Consider the following 21,907-nt stretch of genomic DNA (forward strand, 5'->3'; position numbering starts at 1 on the left):
TGAAGAGCTATTGGAGTAAAGCTCACATAGGAATCTGTGGTTGCATAAAGCCCCACGTGCATGCACACACATGAAATTAAACCAAGTTGCACTAAATCCTACACTTATGGAGCTGATTATCCACAGCTGTCTTCACTGTGGTGTCGCTGTATTGGATTGAATTATTGAGAAGAATGTTTTCTCCCCCTAGATTTGACACAGAGCACATTGACTTTGTGGATGCTCATTCTTCATACACGATTTTATTTAGATCTACCTTTTGCCTTATTTTGTCAGTTTCTTTTTTAACTTTACCTTGAAGTTTTCTATGAACTCCATGCAGATACTTTTACGTTTCTCTTAATATGGCACAATCACATCTGTGTTAACTACTGTGCATTGTCACTGATATATTATGTAAGGTTAGGTAAAGTCAAGCAAAGCAAATCAACACTGGTCCCTGAGGTTGCATTGCATTTTAATGATGCGCAGTGTACCTAATATATTGATAACTGTGTATTTGCTCACACACAGCTCCAGCCATCCATCAGGTACATTGCTTATCATTTGAGGGTCGCAGGGGGAGCTGAAGCCAATCCCAGCTGACATTGGGTAAGAAGGGCAACATTTTTTTTTTTGCCCCTCACTAAGATTGGGCGACATAGGGAGATATACAAACACACACAATGGTTAATTAAATCTAATCCGAGCCTTAATCCATGTCTTTGGAAAGTGGGAGTGCACGGAGAAAACTCACGCAAACTCAGGGACAACATGCAAACTCCACAAAGAAAAACCTGGATTTGAACAGGGTACCTTTTTGCTCACACAGCTTCATGCAAAAAAAAAACCCAGTGCTCTCAATGACAAAGGCAGAAAGATGGAGAGACAGACAGACAGAAAGGACAGACCAACTAACAGATTGACAGATGAATTGAGGGACAGACAGATGGACAGACCGACAGAGAGAGGATGGACCAACAGACAGATTGACAGACCAATGGACGGACAGACAGTTAGACCAAACAAAGGGCTTGACACTTGAACAGAGTGAGGCCTCCACATATGGTATGGAATGTAACAGATCCAAGCCAGGCTTCAAATAAGAATTCAGACTCCTGGGAAAAGTGAACAATAGATGTAGTCCAATACTGCAGAGTTCACATTTTTGGGTTTCCCTACAGAGCCCAGTGAGTTTGATTGTAACCATCTGAATTCAAGTCCTACTTAACGGTGAAGTCTTGAAAACGCAGATGGATCAAGTATTCTTACATTTATAAATTCAAACTCTGCAAAATGACTGGGCATTCTGCATGTTGCTCTCCCCATCCAGAAGGAATGAGTTGCATTAATATTAGCAGTCTTCAAATCCAACCAATGAGGTAATTCTGTGAGACATTCAGGATGATGTCATCTGTGGTTTTGATGTACAGCAGATGTGGGGAACGTTGTTCACATCAGTGTTTGGTTGGTGGTAAAGGGGAAATGGTTACAGAATGCGGAGGGTTACTTAATTGGAACTTAAGGACAAGATTCTAAACCAAATTTATTTCTCTTGTCAATAACAATCATGGTTGTCTAAACTATACCCATCCTTACTTCTCAATCGCTTACCTGTTGCTGCTATCCCGGGGTTTGTCAGCCCAAGGTCTCCTGCAAACTCCAGGGGGTGGGCATGTTGGTAAAGGTGGAGGAGGTATAGAGGGCAAAGGGGGCAAGTTCCTCTTACCCTTCCCCGAGCCGGCCCCTGAAGCTGGGCTAGTGGGTGGTGTGTGGTGCTGGAAGGTTCTCTGAGGTTTAGGTAGAGGGTTTATAGACGGAACACCTGGCTCGCTGTATACATTCTCTGGATCCCCCTCTCTCCTCCTCCTCGACCCACCAGGCCGAACAACATCAAAAGTCCCAAAAATGGGCTCGTTCGCCTTCTTCTCCGTCTCCTCCAGCTCCTCCTTTGAGGGAGGGCAGAAGTAATTCCCTGGGAATGCCAGCGAGGGTCTGTCAGGTACATCCTTTGTTGCCTTTTCCAGTTTCTTAACATGAGTTAAAACAGTTTTCTTGTCAGCGGGTTGCTCTGTTGGCTTAGAGGTGCGAAGCCCTCTCTCTAGTATCACTTCCCTGTCTTTGTTTGTTAGACCCTCTGGAGATTTAGGCCTTGAATCTCCCAACTTTCCAACGTTCTCCTTCCCTGAGTCTTGTCTGTCCCAGCAGACAAACCGCTTGCTCTCTGTCCTTTGGACCTCTGAAACTTTAGAATCCTTTTTCCTCACTGTCTCGACTTCCTTCTGCGTCGTGCCCAGTGGGGCCGTCCCCGTCAAGGTTAACTGGGCAGGCTCCTTTTTGCCCTCCCATTGTGAGATCTTATCGCGGATGCTGGCTGTCTTGACCCCTGCTGGGGTTTTGCTGTGGTTCAGTCCATTCTCCACGTTGGGAGTCCTCGGGTCAGTGGTGGTGGTGGCTCTCCTGTGAGCCAGCATGGTATCAGGAGGACCAGGGCTGTCGCTCAGGCTGAGTAGAGGTGAGAGGGGGCGCTTGGAAGACACAGTTGTGTCTCTCCTGTCTCTGTCCCCTGGTGACCCACACACCTCTTGGGGCTGGGGAACCACAGATGATGGAGCGTCCCCAACCTTCAAGCCACAGCACTGGAGCCTGGAAAGAAACATTCACAGAGCAATTAACATACTTAACTATTATTATGTGACACATATCATAAACCTATGTAATATTTTGTAGCTCTACTTGTTTAACACTTAAAATGTTGCAAAGAAAACACATAAACATGCAAAATACCCTGTAATCCAAAAAACATTAAGCAAAACCCAAACATGCAATGAGTCTAACCTTGGTTAAGAGAACAGCGCTAACCACTGAGCCACTGCTTCAAATAATGACTGTCAAGATTAAACAGGGGGAGGAAGTACATTACAGTGTTGCCAACTCTCCCAATTTATAGTGCAATAACTTTTATGGAAATATCAATTGCTGTCTTCAGTGGACGCTGTAAAGCCCCATTGCTCTTTAAACTGGCCCTTAGCAATGTGAACATTACATCCAAACAGACCTTTGTTTATTGGTTAAACAAAAAAAATCTTGTTAAAAGAGCTCAGACGTCTGGTTGGTGCCTCTGCTGTAGCCGTGACTCACTCCTGGAAGATTACTGGGTCAAGACTGTTTGAACTCTGGGTTTGGAGGTCAAAGTTTACAAGCTACTAAAGCGCAGCTATTTCAGGAGAGGACACAAAGGCGAGGATCTTTTCTTTTCTATTCCTGACCCACAAAACTCTGTTTTGGCCAGAGCCCCATTCATCATAAGATTGTATTTCAGACAAACAGAGGAAATGCTGCCTCGCTGGGTGACTTCTGATGACATCGCTGGATACGAAAACCAACAGTCATGCAATCTTGAGGAAATCTCAGAGGAAATCACAGATTCAAATTTCCTCTGAGATCGTTTAAGGAAAAAAAAGGGCTGTTGTAACTATGACCTATGAACCAACTGTATAATTCTCTTCCACATTGCTCAGACTTTTATTTAATTGGTCCCCTCTCTCTCTTTTTCCCTTCCTCCCAAACTTCATTCTTCTGCTGTGTCCCCCAGTGAAAACAGCATTTTCTATTAAGAAAGAAGCAACAGAGGGGAAGAAGTAGGTCAAATAGAAAAGCCATAAAGAAGAGAACAGGAGTAGGCAGGATTGGGTCAAGTGAAAGAGTCAGAGAAAAACTGGAGCAGATAGAAGAGTAAATCAATACTCCCTGCCCCCCCCCCGAGAGTATTATGAAGTGAAACACACTGTGATTAAGAAGCAGTCATTTTAAAACTAAACACTATGGAATGGACCAGCGGATAAGAAATTTGCTTCCCTAATTTTATTTAAACTTTTGACAATTACCGAATGTATTGATTTCCTTTTGAGGCTACTGAAGAACTACATGCTCAACGCTAAAAACAACAGACTGTTAAATATTCAAATCCCACATCGGCATGAATCAAAATCCCTTTATTTTAATCTAAATAGCATTAATGAATATTAAAAGGATGGCAGAAGGGACCACAGAGAAGCATTAGATGGTGGCAGCAGGGGGGAAGTAACAGCATCCAGATGCCAGATGGCCAACTCTGCCCTGCTTTGCACTCCTGCCCTGCTTTTGTTACAATACTGACCTGAATAGAAGGAGGCGTCTTGAACTTGTTTAAGAAAAGAATAGACATTTTCAATAAATATGGAGGAAATGTAACTCGGATTAGATCAAAGCAACAGGCTAATATAACCTGTGGAGGTGTTCAACTATCTTATATTATCTTCATTACATAAATTATTGTATCTACTTGTGTTAAAGGACTTTCCTTACTGCAAAACTAGAAGTTAAAGAATAATCAATCAAATAATTCTCAAAGTTTAGGCTGAATGCTGATGAGTAACGTAAATGCACTCAATTCACTCTATACGACAGTTTTCGTGAGCCTCTTTGACCAATACTTCTTTGAAAGTGAGACTCTTCATCATAAATTCAGAAATGTTCTACAAATTTCAATCTTTAAGTTGACAAGTTTGTGTAAAAGTGTTTAACGATTTAATTTCTGCAATTCTGTTCTGGATATGTATTTTTCTTTAAAGCAATATACTAGAACTTGAGATTCTTAACTATTCTTAACATAGATTCTTCCAAGTGTCGCAAACTTTTAAACAGTTGGTCAAATATCAGGCTGTAGGAACTGCTGGCCTCTGTGACTATATTTTATATTGTCCAGTTACGTAGCAAATCTAATTTGATAGGAAATTGCTGACTTGCTTCCTGGCACAAAGGCAGGTTGTTAAAAGAGCAAACAAGGAGGAGCTGATGCTGCTCTTCTACCAGCACAGGCAGAGCTTACGTTTTAAAAAAAGAAATAGCACTCCCTTTGTGATGTGTGGAATTAAATAATCTCTGAGACAGGAGGATGAAGACATGGCATAAGAAAAACATTTAATGAATAAATAGGCTTATGAGGCACCTACCCGTTGACTGATTGGTAGATACAGTTGTCAGTGTTTGTACAGAGCAGCAGGGCCCTCCCACCGGTCATGGTGCTAGCAGCTGGCATCCTGCACAGGCACACAAAGAAACAGACATTCAGTTAGAGATATATAATTGTATCTACTGGTGAGTGGATATTAAGTGTTAAAGAAAATGGCAATTGACGATGGCACAGCTTCTTTACGATATATATACTGAGACGATGTAAAAAAAAATAGGCTGACTTCCAGTAGACTGACAAATCAGGGACGGTTCAAAAGAAGAGCTGCTTCCCGAGAAACTTTAAACTCAAGTGTGTAAATGTAAAAAGCCAGACAGCTAAACTAAAAAAAATGATTCAAACCAAGCAGCAAAGAGGCAGACTTCACAAGCTTCATTTGCATCCCCCCAAAATGTCAATCTCGACTTTATTAGTAGCAGGACGAAACAACTGAATTCGAAGCTTTAACACCACTTAAGGCCGGCACACAACTTAGGTTACAGCACGCATGTGACATTGTGGAAAACTAATTGAGAACCCTAGAAACTTCCCTTTCTAATGGCATTAAGCTCTGTGAAAGCATCGATTGACAACTGGAGGCCAGATAAGAGCCATCAGTTTAACGTCTTTAGGTTATCACTCAGTGTCTCGTCTTTTTGCACTTGCCAGGACACATTTCTGGAGTAATTTCAAGGCAAGTGTTGAACACACATTAGATCCTCTTTGCAATCTCCTTCCATTCCAGAAACTAACTTTCTTAATGTGTTAAGTGTTTACCAGCACTGCACATTTCCCTCTGTTCTTACAGACGAGCGGTGCCAAAACGAGTGTGAGGGGACATGCTGGGCCAGTTTGAAATTATTCCTTGGTCTATTTGTCAAAACACATTAAAACCAGACCATCCATATGTAACATTAAATTACAGCTTGTGACTCGTGGAGGGTTGGCATGGAGTAGAAGGGCCTCACGCATGGCACAGATGTGGTTAACATGATGGAGGAGGTTATTGGTCACGCTTTACTCCTGTTGGCATTTATTCACACATTTGCTCCTAGGTAAATACACTGAGACTTTCATGCTTTGCCACCCGGCTGTATTCGCAGATGCAAAACCTCATTTGAAAACACACCAACATAGATGTGCACATCCATCCAACCAGTCTACACTCCAGTCCAGCATATGGATTGAGTGTATGAGTGACTTCTACAGATGTGCTGGGATACTTTAGAGTACCCCCCCCCTCTCTCTATTCCTCTGACTTTAAACCAGCATTAGCTAATGCTTACACTTTTCTCCCTTGCCCCCCCCCGACAATGCGGGGAATGAGAGCCCACTTCAGCCGAATTCCACAAATTGTTGTCCCGTGTGGCAGTGAGGCAAGTCATAGAAAAAGCCACATTTTAATCAGATTATGTAAAAAATTGGAACTTTTCCTGAGCCAACAACATAATTGTCCCTCTGGGTCCAACGTTTCAGACTGAGCCAAAAGGCTAGTATGCTTTTTTCTTCCAGAATAAAAGAACAAAACACTACGGTACAGTTCCAGCCTCATCTGAAAGCACAACGTGTCATCTTCTACCTTCTAGTTTTGAGTTGAGTTCTAGTTTCTACTTACAGAACTTCATTTTTTTGTCTTTACCGCACCCCCCCCCCCCGCCCCCCATCCCTATCAGTCCAAGGCAAGGAGGAGGATGAAGGTTTGCGTCAGCCATCCACTCGCTTGTAGGCTCAAATTATTTTCAGCTGTGAGCCAAGCAGAGGTCACGTGTTTGAGGGGAAACATCAACCAATTTTTTCCCCCTTCCTCTCCCTCTTGATTCTTTTCTCCTTACTAAAAACCAAAACACAAATGAGGAACAGAAATCCTGCAATGAAATATGGGGGGTTGGGCAAGGGGGACTATAAAGAATGTATAGAGCCTTCTAGTTTTACAGTTACATTTTTTTCTTGGACTGGGGAGGGTGTTACGTATCACAGGGGGAGAGGAAAGATGGGAGATATAAACAGAGGGAGCAAATGGAAGAGGAAAGTCGGGGGCTGGGGGAGACAGGGGTTGTCAAAACTAGAGAGGAAAGTGGATATTGCAAAGAATAATATAAGTATACTGTTGCACACTGAAAACAGTCCAGGCTTTTAGGCTGTTCTACTTCATTGTTTAGAGCCCCGAGGCCAAAAATGAAAGATCTGCTCTGTGGAGATTGTAGTGATACCTTAAAAGGTCATTTTGTATTTTCAAGTAATTCTGATTTATAAAGGGTTTGATCATATCCCAAACTTGACTCATGCATTCAAGACAGTGTTTCCAAACACTTGCCTGAACCTGAACAGCACCAGTGCCTTCACATCTCCAAGAAGTAGTTTATCTGACAGCAGTGCCAGAGCTACGTTTATTGAAGAAACTCCTTTTCTAGTGGCAGCAAAGGCTTTTGTCTCCTGCCGCGATTGGCAACTATTGTTAACCCGAAACCCCAGTGCAGGGTGACCACCATAATAATACAGAGGCTGAGGGAAGCCATCTGCTGAGGCCAATAAAAACATCACGGGAAACGGCAACCCGAAAGACCTCTGTCTGCCCCGCCCCCCTTCAGCCTCAGCCGTGTGACGAGCGAGCTGCGGCAGAGGAATTGATATTGTTCATCAGCAGTGTGGCGGAGTGCCGGTTGAAGAAGATGACTGAAAGGAATGTGAAAAGAGATTATTGCCTTTTAATTTGTCACCTTCTATTCCTAGAATCCCTCTATTGTCAGTTTTTAGCTCATTTATTGAATGAACAGATAAAAAAAACGCTTCGGAAATATATTTCGTAAAAGATAAGCTCCAGTCTTCGCCTCAGAGGAAAAAGGATTGGTGCTCAGTGAACAGCACAAGACCCTTAACCCATTCTTAACCCACCGCACCCCCCCCCCCCCCCCCCCGCCCCCGCCCCCCATCCCAGAGTTAACCATCGGTTGCATAACAAACCCTGCAGAAGATTTCTATCAGTGGATGGACACCAAGTATCTGGCAGTGGACAGATTCTAGTAAACATGCACTCACATGAGAATGGTGTTGTATCATAACAAAACTTATTCTTAAATCATAATAGTATAATAGTTATTAGTTTAAAACAGATGGTACAGATAGAAGATGGATGGTAAATAAATACATCATTTTACCAGGAGTTCATGCGAGCAGCTCACAACCCACATCAAATGGATAGAAAAAATCATTGCTACAACATGCTATTTTTACCACACCTTCCTATACCAAGCTGCAACCCAACATGACGTCACCTTTTGGTTTATAAACGAGTATCCTTAGTGAGGACACTCATTGGCATAATGCATTTTCTAGCCCCCCAACATGACCCTTAACATCTAAATTAATTGCTTACCCTAACCCTTAACGTAACCTAAAACTAATGCTATTCCTAACTGTAAAACCAAGTCTTAACCCCCAAACAGTCCATTAAAAGGGGGGTCACAAAGTGAGGACTGGCCAAAAGGTCCTCACTTACCCAAAATGTCCTCACTCCGTAGGTTGTAGGCTCACACTGGTCCTCACAAAGATAGCTGTACAAGAAGACACACACACACACACACACACATGCCTATAGATGACTAAGCCTAACTGTTTTCTTCCAGTGAATGCATACAATATTTGATTGATGGAGGTACTGGACACACACCTGAGCAGGCTACTAATTTCTTCAGTGTCAGTTTTAGGAAAGGATATACAAGCTTGGTGTGGAAATAAGCTGTACAATTTGTTTATTCCACTCTTTAATACTCTTCACCCGGGTGCTGTGCGTGGCTGCCCACTGCTCTGTGTGTCCTGCTATGTTCACCAGATGGGTCAAAAGCAGAAGACAAATTTCCCTCATCTGCATGTAGTGCGACTGTGCATGTGTTTGGGATGAATAAATGTATCTTGTATCTTCACAGTGCAATGTAATGCAGTAGACAATATCAACTCACAGAGGGATATTATCCGTGAGCCTTTTTCGGTTTGTATCTATGTTGTTGATGTACTATCCTTTCTAAGTGTAAAAGTTTGGTGATAGGTGCTGTTGCAGTTGAATGAGCTGATTAGCTTTATCACAGTGTGGGTAGGTGTTGCTGTCAGAGTTTCATAGCGAGCTCTAGCAGGCCTCTGGCTTGTTGTCAGTGAGCTGTTGACTGGCTGCTGCTGCTGCAGCGCTCAGGAGGCCTGCCTCTCCCCAACAGCTGCTTCTCATAAAGATTTCATCCTCCCCTCCATCCCTCCATCCCTCCATCTCTCGGTCCAGCTCGGCAGAAACAGCTAACATCATGACATCACCGCTCCGTGTTTGTTCTTCTTAAGACTGCTCTCTTTTACTCTCTGTCATTTCAGAATACCTAAAAAGGGCAAAGTCGCTGCCGGCCCACGCTGCGTTTCACAGTTATCAGGACATCGAGTCAAACACAGCCGGCAACCAAAAGTGGCAGCCCCCTAAAACCACACGTCAACATTGTGAGTGAGGTTCTACGTCAAACTAGGACAACGACAGAGAATATGACAGCCCAAAATGGTAATTACATATTATAGATTATTCATTTTCTTCTTTTTCTTTCTACACCCGGCTCAGTTGAAGACCCTATCCCCTTCATGTTGTGGCTCCCTATAGCATGTGCCAAAGCTTCGCCTGTAATCAATTTAACGCAAGACTGCACATTTAGCCAGCTCGTTCTGGAATAGCAAACTTGGCTGCTTTTTTCCTCCACGTTCCTCTTTTATTTCTCCTTTTCACTCGCTCTCTTTCATTCCCATTCAGTCATTGAGTTGTGGGTAGAAAAGTATGATGGAGGAAGGGAGCGGAGGATAGAAGATGGAGTTGCACTGGTTTTTAATCCTAAACTCATCACTCTCTTTCATACTCGACTGTACCATGTCTTATGCTACGCAGATGTGAGGCAGAGTTCATTCATGTACAACAGTGCAGGACTGACAGAATACGACATAAAGAGTTTGAGCAACACATTTCACAATGACTGACATGTTGCCTTGACCTGGCCGACTTTGGGAAGGCTTTGCTTGATTCCCGATGAAGTATAGAGGAAAAGTTGATGGTAAAGGAAGGGATGTATGGAGAGGAGGAGGGAAGGAGAGGGTTGGGCAAATAAACAATGGAATTTTATCTGGGCTCAGCAGTCTCCTTCTCTTTTTCTCTGTCTCTCTCTCTCTCTCTCTCTCTGTGTCCTGTTCAGGGCCCCCGCTGCTTTCCCAAGCTGATTTCATAGCAAGGCTTTGGACTTGAGCCAAACAGGCCAGCTCTGCAACTGTGTGTGCCTGTATCAGAGGGGGTATCTGCTAGAAAGTGTTACTGACAGCAAGGGAACGGGCGTACAAGCCAGGACCCTACACACTCATTTAAACATCCACTTTTCCTGCATGCCATGGTTACCTCTCTCTCATCTTCATCTCTTAATCTCTCTCTTTTCTCAACCTACCGCACACATTACTATCAGCTGGCTGCCCCTATGTGCCTGTTTTGTATCCGAAAACAATCGACAGGCCTGCGATAACCTTTTGTATGATCTTCAGAGGTAAAGATGCAGCTACAGCTGTGCCTTAGACACACACACACATGTGTTCAGATCTGTCTTTATCACTCGCTATGCAGATAATCATCATATTTGTGTTCATGAAGACCAAATGATGTTGTTTTTATCCTGTCTGACTTAACAGATGTATCCGATGACAATGTTTGGGTGTGTCTGTGTGTGTGTGTGCGTGTATGTGCGGGTGTGTGTGTGTATACTAGTGAGATAAAGCCAGAAATATAGCGAGTGGAGTGAAGAGGGACTCAATGAATGAAGAAAAATTATTTGACCAATTTAAGAAAAAAACATTTCTCATTACGTAGTGGTCGGTGTTGATAATGTGCCAAAGGCTACAAAGAAATCAACTTGTAGTAAACTGAGAAGTGTAAAAATACCTTTTAACTTTAGCAGTTCATACGTCAATTATTAGCTATTAGTGCAAGCCACTTAATAAGGAGAGAAAATGTGGCCACATGCGAATGTGGCCCGACTTATCCGATCTCAGGATGAGTTGACGATGCATTTTGGTGCTTTCGGACCTGAACTTAGCACTGACCACTTTCAATTTGTATGAACTCCATATAGCTCTGCCGGCAGTGTGTGAATTGTGTGTGATAGAATAAGTGCAGCATATTGTAGCTCTGTATTTACTTGTTTGTAAATGGTTGACTGTGGCTTGTAGTGTCAAGCTCTTTGAGTGGTGGATACGACTAGAAAATAGTTATATAAATATAATCAATTTACACCAGCACACGCACACGCACACACACAAACAGTGCCTGCACAAGCCACCCTGCTGCGAAGTGTCCTGTCCAATCCCACTGACAGTGCTCTTGTCCTGCTGTGCTGTGTCCTCTTGCCCCTCCACCTCTCCCCCTGCTCCGTCTATTGTTAGGAGAGGATGGTGATGAGACAGCATTGAAACTGGGATAGCCAGAACCAGACAGGAATACAGGAAGGGAGATTGCACAAACAATTAATTTCTCCCTACATGCTTTTAATCAATCAATATTATTATGGTTGTTGTTTCTAACTGAAACTCCTGACTGCCAGGGTGTCTACAGACTATCCCACTGGGAGCTGGAAGAATGGGCCAAAATATTACCTCAGTAAATGTATAAACAAACCTTAATTATAATTGGAGCTACTGAGAGCGCCACTGTGGATGTAATTATCGTGCACAGCAAGACCAAGGGGTGTTCAATTTAGGAGGCTTATTATGCATGTAAAGAGTAGTAATCTTCTTGTGTCTGCGCACATAAACCGAAAGGAAGTGTGATATGACTTGCAGGAAGTGTGTAAGACGACCTCCAGCTCCTAAAATGAAGTGATCAGTTTTTCTTGCGGATTGAATAAGACGTGGAGTTCTTGAATTTTAGACGTATGTGACAGCTCTGACAACCACAAGGTCAAAAAAAGGCAGGAAAGGGAAGGGAAACTACAGACAAACTCAGCAAAATCCTCCCTTAAAGTCCTTCTTACCCACTCCACCTGTCAGAGTTAGCAAATGAGCGCCCTGTAACAGTTTAACCACAGGCTTTTAAAGGGGGGGAAGGTCTCCTTTTCCCTTTGGAGTTTGTGGCTTCCATTCCACGTTCCACTGACTGCAAATGGTGCCGCTTCCTGGCTAATGATGCACTAAAGTCTTCAGAGTGATAAGCACTTCCAGAAATAGAAATGTGGAGCATTTAAACACAAAGGTGACAAATCAAATGGATAATGTAAAAAAGTTTTCAGCCCAGAGAAGTTAGAACAACTATAGTGACCTTGGGGGAAATTGGATTATAATTGAAAAAATTGCTTGTACCTCCCTCCAACAAATAGAAAAAGGTCTTAAGCAGCTAGGTTAGGAGAAGAGAATCCTTTCTGCTGGAGAAAGAGACAAGATGCTCCTAATAAGAGGGAAAAAATAATTAAGTGGAGGAGGAGGGGCGTGGATCTGTTTCGGAGGAAGAGCAAACAATTCTCTCCATATCCCCCCATCTGGGAAAGGGTGTCATGTTTCGTCTGCTTGCAGAGGTGGAGCATCTGTCAGTCCATCCCCTCACAGAGACAATTCAGCCCCTCCTCCTACCCACCGACAGCCAGCTCCCGTCAGCAGAGTTCCTGACTCATCCTCAGTCTGCTCCCAATTACCCCGCTGGCTCAACAGAGCAGGGGTCCATGCCAACTTGTCCCACCAACCTGCGTTTAAGCAGCTCTCACTTTGGCCTACATAACCCTGTCCAACTCTGCTGCTGCCAAGTCCACATTGGGTGCATTTGCAGCTGAAAACACAGCTCCATCTTCAGACAGCATCCAAGGACTTGGTGTAATTGAAGGCCTTGATGGGCTTCAAACAAAAGTGCTTGTCGGGTCATCTGACAGTATCTGAAGACACATTTTCAATGGAGGAATTCCTCAATTCTGCCACTTAAAGAAAATAGGACCCACAGTGGTTTGCTGCAGGTGAGCGGTGGTGAGATATAAGCATAGTTCTTACAAACTCTTTTTCCATTTGCCACTGCAAAAAAACAAAAAGAATGCAAATATTTTGAGATGAAAAGAGAAGAAAAAAAGACCTACATACACGTAGAGGATCTAAACAATCTCTCGAGCTCATGTCTGGAAACGGCACCTGCATGACTTCAGGTTTCTCACCCCTCCTTTGAGTGTGGCTGTTTAACACAACTATCAACACTAATGCCTTTAAACATGTCTGAGTTACACATTGTTCCATCTAGTGTTGACACAGAAGAGAACTTTAAATATGAATTAAAGCTAGAGGTAAAATGGAGGACTAATTTGTATTAATTCCAGCCTCATTCACTAAATATGCATTAATATATAGAATACTGATGAATAGATTGCTACTAAGTTTTCGACATACTATAAATCCAGTTATCCTTAAGGATTTATTCTAATGACTCTGCTTATCCCTCGACTTTTCCTCCTGCACCAGCAGCGGGTGAAACTTTCGACTTATGTTGATGGTTTGCCACAAATCTTTTGCAGACATTCATTTTTTCCAGTTGATGCATCTAAATGACCTCGTTGATCCCCTCCGTTCTCCTGTTTCTGTATCCTGAGCTTTTCACTTATTACTGAGAAGCGTGAAAGACACATTTTCATTTACTCATGTTGGCCAACAACCCTTTAAAAATATCTGTATTACTTCCGAAGACAAATTAGAGAACCCCCGAGCGCTCATCCTGTCTAAGAGACAAGACCTTTGTGTAGATGCACCTGTGGTTGGAGCAGTGTTTCTTGCAGGACAAAGTATAAATCATCACCGACAAAGTAAATAAAGGCCACTGACAGGAGGATTTGCCAAAACAAAAGGGGGCCACGGAGCTCTTCCTGGCAATAAGCCTTTGGCCGGCAGTGATGGATTTCAATGGATCAAGTAATTTATAAAAATATAAAGGTGATATTGCAAGTGACAGACACACTTGCCATCTGGTGTCCTGAATCACAACTGTATTCTGTTTCACCACACCTTTCCACACTGACAAGGCATGTCTTACACCTCAGCATTAACTGTCTATGCTGTTAACAACACCCATAGAGCCTGGATCTTACAGAGGAGTGAGGAAGTGTCATTGAATACACCATTATTCTCCGGGATAATACTGCTCCCTGCAATGGGCAGTATTTAAAGCTATCTGATATTACATTGTACTGACACACAATGTGGGATTTCTGAGCATAATGGCGAAACCTCTTCTCTTAAAACCAGCGTCAGCCACAGTGAATGCGCGGCAGTGAGTGGACCAACAGATCTTTCAACAATAACAAGGCTTTCCTAGCGCGCTAACATTATTCTCTGGGCCCCGGATCAAATTTCTCCTCCAAGCCGCAGTCTCTGCACTGCTAAACCCCTCTCCTCTCCTTCTTCTTCCCGTTTCCTTCCCCTCTTCACAATTTAACTGTTCAACTTGATAATTCCCACCAGCGCCCCCCATCCCATCCCTGCTCCCCTGCTCCTCTACTCCTCTGCATGCCTGCATAGGAACAGATTTCTCAAGGCGAGAGCTTGGGAAAGTTCTCTTCCGCAGGATAAACTCCACAGTTTAGGTCAGAGCTCACTTTTGTGACCTCCACACACCCTATGAATTGTGTACATGGGCCAAGACCGCCATTCTGGATGAATGAAAGTGAAATGCAGAGGGGTAAAGCCAGCCAATATACGCTGATCTGAAGATCATCTCCTCATAAACCTCAGAAAAGGCTTTAACCCACTTCGTTACAAAATATTTCCTTACCAACAACTAACCCTAATTGTATTTTTTCATTAAGTCTGTTTATGTTAGTTGACTGTAAGTTATAAGAGCAACCTAACTTTGTATGAACAGCCCAAAACATATACTTATAACATATAATTACCTGTTTTGAGGAGGTTTTGGTTTCCTCTGCATGAGTTTGTTTGTTAGCAGGATTATTGAAAAAACCTACTTGATGGATTTTCACAAAACCTTGAGGGATGCGGTCTGGGTCAGGCAAGAACTCAATGAATGTTGGTGCAGGTCCAGGTTCCTTTTTTGCACTTTTTTAACATTGCAGAATAGGGTTTTGTGAATTTCTACAAATACAACGATATAACTACATACCATTAAAATAAAAGATAAGATTGTATCCATCATTACACTGGAGAAAACTACCATTTTCCCAGCTCTCGCCCTAAACAAGACAGTGTTTAGATATGATTTGGTGTGATCAAAGTTCCTCTGTGTCTGCAGTGAGTCTGGAGTATCTACTCATTAAGATGTTACACTAGGATGAAACTCCGGACACCGTTTTATGGAGAGGATCCCCAAAATGAAAGGTAAACAACATTCTTCTCATTCTCAGAGAAGAGAAAAGAGGTATATCATTCTTCTTACAGTTGTTCCATGTCCAATGATGAGCTGCACATAAACAAACTAACAAAGCGCGCGGTAACGTTTCCCAATTTGCTTGGAATGTGCATCATAACATGGCAACCCGTGCCTAAGTTCTTTCTGCCAAATTGTCAATGGTCAGGAAAAGATAAATGCATGTTACCATGTATAATATGTCAGAAGGTGTTCAAGTATGTGTGGATCTGTGTTTGTAATCACGTGTGTGTGTTTGTGTGTGTGTGTGTGTGTGTGTGTGTGGAGATGGAATGTGACCGCCACACACTGTGGGCACTTGCTGCAAAGCCACATCGAGCAACCAACACTGAGGTATTGGATGGTCCTCACCCAGCCGGAAGATCTTGCCAACATTTAAAACACCATACCATCAAACCGTCGCTGATTTTGTATATTGTCCCGCTCAAAAGCAAGACATATACACATTCTGGGTTTCACGTAACCACGCAGTAGGACAGGGATTCAGCCTGTCCTGTTAAATGTCCTAATTAGAGTCACAGCAACCACTTCCCCCTGATCCATGGTCTGATTTCTTCCCAATACAACTCAGACACTGAACAGAGTGAAACTGCCAGACAGAGCAACAGCTTGAAAGCGACACGCAGTTTGAGAAAGTTTGTGTGTGTGTGTGTGTGTGAGCATGTAAGGGTTAAAGGTGCACCAAATTAAAAAAAACATGGCCAGCTGCCAACTGGATGAATGCCTCCAGTATCCAGTGTGATGGTATGCATTATCTATGCATGCATGTATGTATGTGTGATGGTTTAGCTCTTACAAGGACAGGGTTAGGGTCTAAGATGGTATGCATTATCCATGCATGCATGTGTGTGTGTGGTTGGAGGGGGTTGGGGGTGTTTTTGAGCATAACCCATGGCCATCCACCAACATCACAGACAATGCTCCCCACCATATCTCTGAAACCAGAGGAATTCTTTCACCGTCACCACAGGACACATTTTCTTCTGAGCGTGTCACCGTGGCAACAACAGCAGCTCGGTGACGGCAGGAGATTGGCTCAATGGGGTCTTAAAGTTGCGGGCCACCCTGCAGAGTGCCTGTCAAAAGCCAGTTCCTGTAAGAGGAGGGGAGGACAGTGTGTAGCCTCCTAAAGCCCTGCCGTCACTTCTCTGAGAGGAGAAGAATGGAGGAGACAGCTGTCACAGGTTGCATCTGCGAATGCACTCACACATGCGCGTTCAAATACAGACCATGCAAGACTGCACCGATGGTTTGTCATCAACCTGCTGAAGTGAAACCATGAAAAAATCACCACGCCATCATTTTACATGACAAGAATAACATGTATCCAGACTAATGTACATATACATTCACAAGTTACATATGCTCTCATTCCTGTTTGTACCGAGGACACATATACAAACATACGTCTATTGTAAAAGGTTTGTTAATAAGTCTATGTAAAATGCGGCCACATGTGAAACGGTCATCAAATAGTTAACTTTCTAGTAAATTCTGCCAATAGTGTCAACGTGAAACAAAATGCTGTTTTCCTGGACGCACGGTATTTGCACTCAAGTGACTCATATCAACTATCCAAACTGATTTCTCTGCTTCAGCGTGCTTCCAAGAAAACAAGACAACAATTGGATGCAGTTGTGAGAGATGAAAGACTTGTCACGATACAAAACATCTGGGGTTTAGGTTTTCAGGGATTTTTTCCCCCTGAAAAGCAAGTTGATTCATACTGATGACTTTTTTAGTGTGGTGTGTATCGTAATATCATGGGCCATGAGAATAAGAAGATGTATTGGCAATGACAATAAGAAACAGAATGAGAATACCACGACTGTGAGTGTGTCGATGTTTTGGCGCGAAAGACAGAAAAAATTAAATGATTCAATGAAACCAGAGAGAAAAATACCCAGAGAATGAATGAGTGTACGTAAAATGAATCACTGAGAGCAGAAGAATGGTGGACATAAGGTCACAAATACCCAGTTTTCCACCACAGTGCACAACAGTCTTGAGCAGCAGTCATGCAGACAGTTAGCCTCTGCCCCTGAGTCAGAATGTAAACAACTGACCCAATCTGACCGACCTCACACACACACACACACACGCACACACACACACACACACACACACAAACACACAAAGATTGCAGTCCACTTATTACAACCTTGCTGACTAGCAGACAGTCAGTCCCTGTCTCTTTATCTCCAACCCTATAAACCTCTCCACAAAGAGTCACCCAGTCTCAATTCAATTTACTCTCCAACTTACTGAGTTAAGTAAATACAGCGTCAGGTCAGACAGAAACAGGAGCCAGAGCGGAAGAATGTTGATTAGTGTTTAGTAAAACTTCTATTGACCTGCAGAAGCTCTTCTTTGAGACCATTGTGAAAGTAAAATCTTCAGCTGCTATGCTAATCAAAAAGGCTGGGATCGAATATGTCAATTGATCACACGTTCATGCCAAAATCTGAAGTGGAATATGAGAAGCTCTTTCTTTGAACAGAATGCCACTACCTACTTAATGTGTCATAATGGTGGATTTAGTCTTTCAATGAAAAAATCAACTTGCTATAATGCTAAGTAGAGTGGAGGATGTGTGCTTTCAGGAAATACGAAAGATAACTTTGTGATTAAAATGTTATTCTGCTGTCACAAAGCAACTGCATATGTTGTAATATATTAAATGCCTGTATAATACTGACAATTACATAAATAAATCCATGATGAGACGATGTCATCATAGAAGTATAAGAAAGGTTGGAACCAAGCGTTTACAGTAGTATCTATCAACTTTAAAGGACCACTAGTGGCACTGTAATGGGTTTTACCTACAAACCAGACATGACTTGTCAAAGTACCATAAAAGCAATCCCTGTTGACTGGAAGTCCACATGTTGTGAGTTGGTGGCAGTATGATAACAATGCAGCAATTCAGAGAAGATAAAATTGGTCTTACTAGTTCCACAATGTTCCTGTCCATTAAATTACCACTTACAAAAGGCTTAGGAGGTAGAGAATGTTTTTTCGAATTGTGTCTTAGGCCTTAAGCTTGCAATCTGCCCAGAAAGTTAAATAATGTTTTCAATGAAAAATCTTTAGTCAACATGAGTAGTTTAACAGATTATTGCATGAGTAAAGGATTTGAAAACCCCATTCCTTTCTGCTCGAACTAAAAACTTCTTTACAACTAAACAGATGCACCGTCTTATATCTTGGTGGTGTCACTGTGTTTGTCACAGCTTGTGCTAATTGCTAATATTTCTGTAAATTCCAAACACACTGCTGCTGCTGCTGCAGCTAGACATGGATCACTTCCTGTGCATCAGAGTACGTCCAAGGTCGCTGGTTGATTGAGAGATCTTGAATACAGTGGCCATAAGCTGAATCAGTTGCGTTACTCCGAGACCTGTATGAGTTTGATAGAGCTCTAATACAATTCAAACCCAACTGCTCAGCGTCTAATAATGCCTAGTCATGTGTATGCAAACAATAATAATTTCCTTATCACTGATTAGCTTGACTTGTTGGGGCCACCAGGCTGAACTCATCTGTCCTCCCTGGGGAGATGTCCAGCCCTGCCTACCTCCTCCTCAACAGTACAGACGCTGGAACTCATACATGAAGAGGTGCCTTTGTTCACAGTGAAGAAAGCTCATCTCACTTATCCTCTCCTCTCTTTCTCCACTGTCGCTCTCTCACCTTCGACAAGCTGGTTCAGATCACGATGGTTTCAGTGTGCACTCGCACTTTTATCCAAATGGCAACCAAACCGTCCAGCTACACTTTGTTTCCCTTTAATAAGCAGATGAAAACCAAAAACCACTGAGTGTGCATGTGCTCACGTGTGCTCAGACACTTCAGTGAGGTGCACATGAGTTTCTTGTGGGCAGCACTAATGGACAAAGTGCAGACAGACTGAGACTGCCTACTGGAGGGACACTCTACCTGGGGCCACGCCAACAAATTCAGAATGAAATACTGCTCCAATAAACATGTACATTTACCACTCACACAAGCATCTATGTAGTCTGTACAGTGACACACAAATACAGGCTGACACATTCAAGGTCACACACAAGCATTTGTATAGACTGCAAAGAATATGAGTGAGGTAGAGGCACAGACATAAAGATGGATCCCGAAGCGATGTGAATGATTTTGAACTCAACCTCCATGTGTCCAGCATACCACAAAGAAATCACAGTTTTTAACAACTGCACATTAGTTTTGAGAAAATGAGGCGACAAACAACCACTGTCACACACACATGCATGTTCACTCTTTAACTCTTCACATTACCTTTCTGAGCTGGCTGAGCCCCGATGAAGTGCTCTTGGAGTGGTCTCTCATTTTGCGTAACCTGACCCCACAGAAAACAGCATCCACTTGCATGGTTCCTTTCCTTGAGGGAAGTTTGGCATTCCCCCCTCTCTCCTTTTACCTTTATCGCCTCCTCTTTCTCTCTCTCTCTTTCTCTCTCTTCTTTGGTTTTTGCAGTCCCAATACTGCCTCTGGCTTCTCTCACTTTAGCATAGTCCCTGCCGGTGCACACAACAGAGGACAGACCTTCCAGTTTACAGCTCTGAGGGCATAAACAGTTTGAAACAGGCACAAAGACTGTGAGATCCCTCCTCTTGTCCAGCCTCCTCCAGGGTTAAAATGTTTAAGGCATTTTCTCCTCTCTCTCAAACACACACACACACACTCACGCTGACTCCTGTCTCTCAGTGGCGATTGCTCCCTCTCTTTCAGTCTCCCCTGCTCAAACTTTTCCCACTCCTCCTTCCCTCATGCTACCCCCTCCCATTTTGCCTTCCTCTCTCCTTCTCCCTTCTCTCTCTCTCCTCCCATTTTCCATCATCGCCCCTCTCCCACCCACCTAAAACCCCCACTGTTGAACTAATCTGCAGCTGGCTGGGCGATTGGAGCCCTAGTTGCTGGGGAAACCAAGTGTCCTGCTCCAAAAAAAAAGGGTGAGGAATGAAGCAGGAAGGGGCAACGCTGAGCACAACTGAAACCATAAATAACAGCCCCCTTTGGGAAGCTATTAGAGAAGCCCAAGGGTCACTCGTCCTATCTGAATGAGTTGGACAACATGTTCATCTATTTGATCTTTTTGAGATTTTGTTTACGGGTCACGTGTGACAACAACAACAATGACGACTATGACTATAGTGCATAAGCAGATTCCTGTGAGTGGTAAGACTTGGTGAAAACGTTTTGGACATGTTTGGTTTGATTAATGCTGACCTGTTCTAAGGCACCGGATAAAAATGGGGGGTGTCCAGCTCACAGTCAGTTCCTCAGGGCGGCAGATCGACTTAATGGACTTGGGCAAAGAGTGGACAAAGAAAGTGAACGAGCAGGAAACAAGACTGGACGTGCATACTGATGGCCAGTGTGATTAATAATTAACCTGTTCAACCCCACACACTCTCATTGGCCAGTCCATTATTACATACACATTATGTGCAGACAAACACTGTACACGACCTGAAAGCTTTACACTGACACAAGGTCATAAAGAGCTACTAATATCTGAAGATCCCCCAGACATTTTAAAATGTCTATATGATAAGCGTTAAATCATTAAAGTGACACCTTCAATTAAAATGTTTCCCAAAGTTAATAAAAATGTGCTATTCAGTCACGTTGTTGAAATTGGGGCAAAGAGATACAGACTACAGATTATATAATATATATCATATGGCTCATTGTGTGAACTGTTGGATCTCTCTATCATGTTGTATCGTTTCGACCTCACTATAAGTGACTTGAGATAATGTATGTTGTGATCTGGCACTATACAAATAAAAACTAATTGAATACAGAAACTTAATCACCAGGTATTTTGACGATCAAGTCATTTAAAAAACAAAATTAAACACATCACCTAGATTCAACTTGTCCTTAGTGAAGATGTGTTTATTTTCTTTATCTTTATAGGAAATACACATCTCAGATTCATTAAGAGCTGGCTGCACACAACTGAAAATCATACAGACCAAAGAATTAGAGAAAGTGATAGCATTTTAATCACTAAGCCTTAATGAGGATGGACCCACTATATCATGAATATTATCACAATCTAATGTTGTCAACCGTATTATCAGAAGGTTTTACTCTAAGGTAGTTTTAAAGGCCATATACAATTCATACATGTATAAAGTTGTTTAAAAGATTAAAAAAGTTGCATGACCTACAATTGATTGTAGATGTATTGATGATTTACAAATGTTTTGCTCTAACTTTCAAGTTCTTATAGAGTAAATGTATGTGGTATATTAGACACAAATAGGGTTTAACTTTGCTTACTGCACACATACAGAATGCAGATGATACAGATGCAGATATGCACATGTTTAAATGTTGATCATATGATCAGGGATCCAGGTTGCATCATTAATTAACTCAAATCTTCCAGAAGCGCAATATGGCAATGTATCGCTTTTTAAAAATCATGTGCAGGGGCACGGGTTACATTCCTACAATCATTTCACTGAGCAGCCTTCATTAAATGTCTACCAGCATCACTTCAGCAC

At 42.7% G+C, this 21,907-nt stretch overlaps 1 protein-coding gene across 2 annotated transcripts in view; it reads right to left on the reverse strand.

Annotated features, from left to right (window-relative positions):
• The window catches only part of si:dkey-82f1.1 (DENN domain-containing protein 2A), a 35,408-nt gene that overhangs the window by 11,840 nt on the left and 1,661 nt on the right, over positions 1-21,907 (reverse strand). The window contains exons 1-3 of one of the 2 annotated variants that reach the window (XM_062389929.1): positions 19,665-20,079; positions 4,974-5,060; positions 1,594-2,625 (exon numbers count right to left, since the gene is read on the reverse strand). In XM_062389929.1, coding sequence (XP_062245913.1) covers positions 1,594-2,625; positions 4,974-5,059 — 1,118 coding nt within the window. In that variant the 5' untranslated portion in view covers position 5,060; positions 19,665-20,079. Of the gene's footprint in view, positions 1-1,593; positions 2,626-4,973; positions 5,061-19,664; positions 20,080-21,907 lie in introns of those variants that run through there. The other variant, XM_062389930.1, reaches the window with a different exon arrangement.

This window comes from Platichthys flesus, chromosome 6 (assembly GCF_949316205.1).
Source record: "Platichthys flesus chromosome 6, fPlaFle2.1, whole genome shotgun sequence".
Taxonomy (NCBI): Eukaryota; Metazoa; Chordata; class Actinopteri; order Pleuronectiformes; family Pleuronectidae; genus Platichthys; species Platichthys flesus.